At 42.7% G+C, this 7,500-nt stretch overlaps 1 protein-coding gene across 7 annotated transcripts in view; it reads left to right on the forward strand.

Moving 5' to 3' along the window:
- LOC135115936 (uncharacterized) overlaps window positions 1–7,500 on the forward strand; it is a 186,746-nt gene that overhangs the window by 126,910 nt on the left and 52,336 nt on the right. For 3 of the 7 annotated variants that reach the window (XR_010276110.1, XM_064033076.1, XM_064033077.1), the window contains one exon: window positions 6,760–6,887. The exons of the other annotated variants lie outside the window; for them this stretch is intronic. Coding sequence is in view for 2 of the 3 variants with exons in the window: in XM_064033076.1 (XP_063889146.1) it covers window positions 6,760–6,875 (116 nt within the window). In the remaining variant the exon portion in view is untranslated. The remainder of the gene's footprint in view (window positions 1–6,759; window positions 6,888–7,500) is intronic. 7 annotated transcript variants of the gene reach the window in all.

A 7,500-nucleotide genomic window follows, 5' to 3' on the forward strand; every position in this document is an offset into this window, starting at 1 on the left:
AACTGTTTTTGTGTCTTGAGAGAGAGAGAGAGAGAGAGAGAGAGAGAGAGAGAGAGAGAGAGAGAGAGAGAGAGAGAGAGAGAGAGAGAGAGAGAGAATGTGGAGCAAGAGGAGGAAGAGGAAGAGGAGGGTGACCATTTCAAGAAGTTAGAAAGTCTTCGTTAAATAAAAAAAATATATATATTGAGGTGAACGGCTTGGGGGTTAGAAAATGGACATTACCATATAGACGAGGTGCCTTTTTCCTTCTCTCTCTCTCTCTCCTCTCTCTCTCTCTCTCTCACTCTCTCTCCTCTCTCTCTCTCTCTCTCCCTCTCTCTCTCTCTCTCTCTCTCTCTCTCTCAGCTGTTATTCCTAGCTGGGGAGGAAACATGGAGGAGAGAAAAGAGAAGAGGAGAGATGGAGGAAGAAGGAGGGAAGAGAAGAGATGTTGGGGGGAAGTCACTTTTAATGGGAAGGAGGGGAGGGAAGGATCTGTAAGAGGGAGAGGGGAGAGAGGGGGGCTATGTATCCTGTGGCAGTCCCCCTCCTTCCATTCACCTCCTTCGCCTCCCCACCCCCTCCTCCCCGTGCCCTGTGAAGCTTCAAGAGTAGTGGGCGGGCTTCATGTGTATGCATAAGCCTTTCATCATATAAATTACGATATCATTATTTCCCAGCGAGGCAAGGAAGGGACGGGGGCAGCTGGTCTTTTGTTGGGGTCAGCCTTGTAGGGACCAGGGGGAAGCGGGTGGAAAGGTGGGTGGGAGAGAAAAGGGGCAGTAAGATGGGTGAGAGGGTGTTCGAGTGCGCTAGGGAGTCGAGGTAAGGCGTTCCATCTTTCGCAGTAATAGAATCGAGACCAATTGCAAGTGCTACGTATATTAGACTAAATTGAATTTCAGTTGATCATACGTATTTGGATCACGCCGATGTTCTTGTTCACTGGTGGGTTTCTTCTTTGGGCCAGCCTCGACTTTCTCTCTCTCTCTCTCTCTCTCTCTCTCTCTCTCTCTCTCTCTCTCTCTCTCTCTCTCTCTCTCTCTCTCTCTCTCTCTCTCTGGCAAGTGTCGTAGTGAACACGTCCACGGCAAGATATTCTAATTTCACTCTCACAAGTTTGCGTTTTCAGATTCTCAAGCCACAAGTGTAAGTTTATTTTTTCATTGGCTTCGCTCATCTCCATCTCATCGAACTTTAGGACGTGTGGACTTGTGGACACGGCCAAGAAGAAGAGAGGGAGGGAGGGAGTGGGGAAGCCTTTTTTCTTTCTTTTTTATTTCCCCGCAGCCACCACGACGGACGTTGCTTCTCTTCAGCGACAAGAATTCCACGAAAATTATATGAATTTTGCCAACCGGTGAGGAAACGTTGGGCGGGAAGACGGAGGGTCGCGGCGCCGCCAGGATGCTGCAGGAGGTTATATCGTCTTATTGAGTCGTATTGAGGCGTCCCGGGCGAGGCGGCGTCCCCCGTGGGCCTCCCCGCACCGTGGCATATTCAGCGGAGATCCTGGTGTAACCTTTTCAGCTCATTAAGGCAGCGACGCCCCGAGCCAGGCAATATACAAGCGGCCAGCTGTCCTCGGCCCTGGAGGTTACCTGGTCCACTATCAATCTTGGCGCGCACCTCGCTATTCATCAACTCCGGACCAATGGGAACGCGGGGTGAGCAGTTACGGCTCGGCGGGGAGTCCTCATAGGTCGGGGGGGCGGGTGACGTAAGGGAGAGCGTCAGCCAATCAGCGGCGTGCCCTGGCCATGTTTTGCTGGAAGCCCCTGGGCAGCGCGGCGGGTACCCAACCTTAATTTAAGTCAGCCGGTTTTACAGCTGGGTTTTAAGTTCTCATTTTTATTTCCATTTCTTTGGTAGGTTATCCTGAAGTGATCCGGCGGAGGATTAAGTGATTGCTGGCGGAGCGGCGGACGCGGTGCTCTCTCTCTCTCTTTCTCTCTCCCCCTCTCCCTCTCTCTCGGCCCGACAAGCAGCGAGGATAAAGCTTGACTCCAGACACTCCGAGTAAACAAAGAGTGGTGGAGGCAGGAGAGGAGCGCGCCAATGAAACAACAAAGGAAGGAGCAGCAGACGGGGAGGCCGAGAGGGTTAAGACGTGTTAGCTAATTACTTTATAAGCGTGAATTGAGCGATAGGAGGTAATGTCTGCGTTGACCACACATGAAACAGTCATCAGGAGGCCAGCGTCGTGGACAGAGGAATGCAGTGCTGCCTCCCGGCCATGCCATGATTACCAGGCACCGCCATCACCACCGCAACAACCCTACCCTCGCACACACACACACACACACACACACACACACACACACACACTTAATGTCTTCGGAATCTCTATGTTTTTGGTGTGAGCTTCAAGTTAAATCGCTTCACTCCTGTTACGAATCCTTTTTTGCCTCCGCTCTCCACAAAAACAACAGGCAATAACTCCAACCAGCGGCCAGATGATGCGAATTCTGGCATATACGTATAGAGAAAACAAAAAAAGAGACAAAAGACAAAAAGCAAATGCGAACCTGCGATAGTAACCCGCGACGCTCCAATAACAACCTTATGCATATTCAGAATAGAGACGCGTTTCGACTCACGGACGCATCGAGCAGCATCAAGTATTTTTTCATGCTAATAAAATGACCTGAGCTGAAAATTAACTACTAACCAATTACGGGTTGGCAGCCACTGATTCCGCGTCGCCACTCGCAAGACCGAGATGGCGAGGCAAGAAGAGGTGTGGAGATACTCACTCTCTCCCTCCTGATGTATGTCTTCCATCCAATAGCTTCTTTAGACCAGACCTTCCTTTTTTAGATCCTCATGACGTATTAATTTTCGCTGTGCAGGTGAGACAGAAGTGCTGCCGCGTCACCTGCTCCTGATTGCCTTCCCGCCCGGGCCTCGCAGCGGGTGTGTGCGGGGTGGGCGTGATGGAGGAGAAGCGGCGACGTGGGTGTTACCGTGATAGGAGTCTCCCAGGCACCTGTTTAATGTCTTCCTATTTTCTACCTGGACGCAGGAGTGACATCAGCGGAGTCTTCTTCATATCATTTAATCCCCGACGATCTTCATCCCGGGAGATAAATAGAGAAGTGAAGGACGCGCCTGGAGGCTGTGTAGGTAGATGCGAGGTAGAACGGCCATTTTAAGCAAGGACCCAAAGTGCCACGGGGATGAAAAACGTAAACACACGCCGGGAAGACCAAAGAAAGAAGGAGGAGGAGGAGGAAAAGGAGGCGGGGGAGGAGAGCACAGCCTCCTGCCCACTCAACCAGAGAAGGGAAGGCGTATGATCAAACAAATTAGCAAGTCCCCGCTGCATCTTGCTACATGAGGCAGATTACAGTGACTGGAACTTTAGTCACTTCACTTCCATGCACGTCAAGAACTCCCATGCTGCCTGCCCATGTCTGGTCCAGCAAGGCTTTATGGCGGCTTTACACTGGGCTTTATACGCGGGCTTATCATACCGTAAACAGAGCAGGGAGCAGCAGGACCCCGGGAAGGGAAACTATAAGGTGCTGCCGTAAATATAATACTTGGCCGCTACAAGCACAGGCTCTGATAACTAATTGCACGAGCACAAGCGGGAAAAAATAGGAGACGAGAGGGACCAAATAGCGACTGGAGCAAACAACATGGCGACCACCTGTCATTAAGTAAGGCAAACATTACATTACCCAAAGACTTTCAAGGACCTGCAGGCATTCCACCACTGCTCTCTCAAAAGGAGGTGGATTCTGAGCCAAACATATATATTTTTTTCTTTCTCTCTCTCTCTCTTTTTTTCCTGGATCTTTCTTTCTCTCTCTTCCTTTCCTTTTTTTATTATTTTTTTGGTATATGTCATAGATCTCTGTTCGTCTTTCTCTTTATTTTTTTTGAGACTTCCAATATTTTTTTCTCTATGTTTATCTTTTTCTTCCTTTTCCTTATCCTTTTTTTATCATTTTTGAGCATATCATACTTTTCTCTTCTTTTTTTCCTTCTTTCTTGAGCCACTTAACATTTTTTTTCTGTCCTCTCAAATCTTTTCCTTATCCTTTTTATTATTCTTGTAGATACCATAGTTGTCTCTTTTTCTTTATTCTTTTTTCCTTCTTTATCCAACAAACAATAATTTTTCATCTTGTCTGGATTTTTTTCTTTTTTAACAAACATTATCTTCTTTTACTTTTACCTTCATTTTTCTGACTTCCATTTTCTTCCCTTCATCTTATTTAACAAACGTCATAATTTTGCTTTTATTGTTTATTTTCTGTTTAAGCAAGTATTATTTTTAGTTTTAGTTTTCATCTTTTCATTCTTATTTTCTATACCGTTCTGTCTCTTGGGTTTGTTTTGGTTCCGTCTCACGTGTTTTTCTGTCCATATTTAGCTCTGTCAGTCTGCCCATAAGGAATATAACACTTTCTCCCCTCTTATTCCTAATCCTCAGTGCATGTTTTTATTACACAAGATTTGCCAAAGTTAATCGAACAATACTAACACAGCAAAGAAAAAATTAATGTAGTTTGTTGACTTTTTAGAAATCATTCATATGTTAAATTGAAACAAAAAAAAAGTGTTATTTTTTTTCTCTCCTTTTGGGATTTCCGTGTTTTTTTTTTCCTTTTTTTCTTTTTTTTCTTGGGTTGGGATGTTATTTTTATATCTTTGTGTTATGTGTTGAGGCTTTTTGTGCTTTTTATATCTTTTTTCCTTTTTTTTTCCTTATTCTTTTGATCTCTTAATCTTTTCCATCTCTCTAAACTCCCTGTTTGCGTTTCATTCTTGCCTACTTTTTATACATATTTTTTTTTCTTTTTTTTCTCCTCACATGCGGGATAAATTCTTATATCTCCTTTACAGTATTAATTCTTTCTACACCTTATATTCCTTTTCTTTATCTTTATGTATTTACTATTCTTGTCACAACATTTTCTCTCCTTCCTCCGCTAACTGATTTCATACTTAAATTTTCTAGTGTTTCTTTACGCTTATATTTATTATCTGTTGTTGCTTTACGCTTTGTCTTTCTTATCTTTCCCGCCGCATTAATCGTTTTTACACCCTGAAGCTTTTATCTTTTCTTCTCAGAGTGTTTTTACTTTTAAATTCTCTCTCTCTCTCTCTCTCTCTCTCTCTCTCTCTCTCTCTCTCTCTCTCTCTCTCTCTCTCTCTCTCTCTCTCTCTCTCTCTCTCGCAGCTTTACTCATTTTATGTTCTCACTTATTATCTTTTTATCTTCCTTCTTGCTGTTTTCTCCTCTTCCTTATTTTTTTTTTTTTTTTTATTTAAACCAATATTTTTATTATTTATTTTTCGTGTTTCTTTTTCTCCTCCTCTGTACTTTTATTTTCTGCTCTTACGTCTTATCTTCTTATCTCCTTTCTTTACCTCTGTTATTTTCACCTCCTATTTCTCTTTTTATATCTGTGCATATTTGGTGTATTTTTTATTTCTTGTCCAGTTCTTTTAAATAATTTTGCATTTTTGCTCTTATTTCTTGTCTTTTTTTTGTATTTGTTCCTCATTTTCATCTCCCTTTTTTTTCAAAACAAACAGTGACTATTTACTTAGATTTTTTTTTTTATTATCTTTATATTAATATATGTATTTTTATTTCTCCACATTTGTTTTCTGCTCGTTTCATCTTATCTTTCAAAACACCTCCATTGTTTTCCACTCCCTTCCTCTTAACTATGACCGTGTCTTTACCCTGCTCTTTATTATTTACTGTCTTCGTATTCCTCTTCCTTTGTTTGGCGGCTGTTTATCCCTAAATCTCATGCCTTTATTGTTTTCCACCTCCCATTTTCTTAACTATCACCGTGTCTCTGCCTTGTTTTTACTCCTTATCTCCTTATCGCCCTCCCTGTGTCTGGTGGCTTTTAAGGCGTGTTAGGAGCCCACACTGGGATGCACGCTGGCTGGTCTTAAGAACCCTGGACGCTGAAGGTTGGCCAGCATTTCGTCTCTGTCACATTATCTCCTGGTGCCTGTGTCTCTGTCTCATTCGTGGCGCCTCTCAGTCCTGTGTCTCTGTTCTCTCTGTTTGTCTATCTGTGTGTGTGTGTGTGTGTGTGTGTGGTGTGTGTGTGTGTGTGTGTGTGTGTGGTGTGTGTGTGTTTGTGTTTGGGTTTAGGTGTTTGGGCATGTGTGTTACGGTGTTTGTTTGTCTTTGTGTGTGTGTGTGTGTGTGTGTGTGTGTGTGTGTGTGTGTGTGTTTCTCTCTCTTGTTTCTTGTGGTTTTCTTTATTATTTCTTTGTTTTATTTGCAGATTTGGTGTTTTTTTTTCTGTTTCTGTCTCTCTCTTTATCTTTTCTCCCTGTTTCTCTTTGCATAACTCTTTGTTTCCTTGTAGGTTTGTTTGTATGTCTGTTTATTTGTTTAAATGTCTGTATGTTTTCTCTCTCTCTCTCTCATCTCTCTCTCTCTCTCCTCTCTCTCTCTCTCCTCTCTCTCTCTCTCTCTCTCTCTCTCTCTCTCTCTCTCTCTCTCTCTCTCTCTCCTCTCTCTCTCTCTCTCACCTTTCAAGGCAAACGAATAAATCAATCACCAACAATTTTTTTCCCAACAAGTGAAGCGAAGTAAATTTCAGAGAACAAAAACAGATCTCCCTTCCTTAATATTTCTGAACCCTTGCCTTGTACACCCCCCCTTTTCCACATCCCCCCTCTCCCTCATCCCCCACCCCTGCCCCAAGTGAGAGTACCAGTGCGATATTCAACAATTCCCCGGCGCCTCCACCCTCGCCTTGCTCTTCCCCTGACGAATCAATTTGTCTTCAGTGTGTCGCCGCCTCGGAGTCTCAGCAAGGAAGGGTTGGCTGGCTGGCTGGGTTGCCTTCTTGCTGGTGACGAACGGGTTAGCGCTGCGCCCACGGGATCACTGCGCGGTATATTGAAGGGAGAAAAAGGTAATTGTATTCTTTGGTTCTTTTTTTAGGTTTTTGGTTTGAATTCCTCTTATGGGTTTTTTTGGTAATTTTTTATTAGTTTTTTTTTTTTTTTTTCTTCTTCTTGTTATTTTTTCTTTCTTTTCTTTCTTTTTTTTTCTGGGGGGAGATGTATTTCTGGCTCATTTATAGATGGGTTTAGAACTTTCTTGCTTTATTTATGTTGTATTGAATTATTATTAATTTCTATATTCAAGGAACGGAGAAAAGTTACGAAAATAAATAGCGAACGAAAAAAAATAAAATAAATAAATAAATAAATAACATCGGAACTAAAAACATACATTTTAATTCAATTTTAACTCAAGTTCAAATCAGTTTCTTATTTACTTTCTCGAAGCGACTCTTGTAGTACATAATATTTATATACGAAATCCAGAACACCTTTATAACAACACCATTACATTCCAAAGCAATACAAAACGCTCACTTATATAATAACAAATACATCCTCACTCTATTATTGTTAATTACATTTCTCATACATTTTTTTTTTTTTCCACCAGTGATTGAAACCCGGTCCGTGTTCACCTTTGTCCTCTCGAGAACTTTTTTGGTCCCAAGTTTATTCTCA

This window comes from Scylla paramamosain, chromosome 30 (assembly GCF_035594125.1).
Source record: "Scylla paramamosain isolate STU-SP2022 chromosome 30, ASM3559412v1, whole genome shotgun sequence".
Taxonomy (NCBI): Eukaryota; Metazoa; Arthropoda; class Malacostraca; order Decapoda; family Portunidae; genus Scylla; species Scylla paramamosain.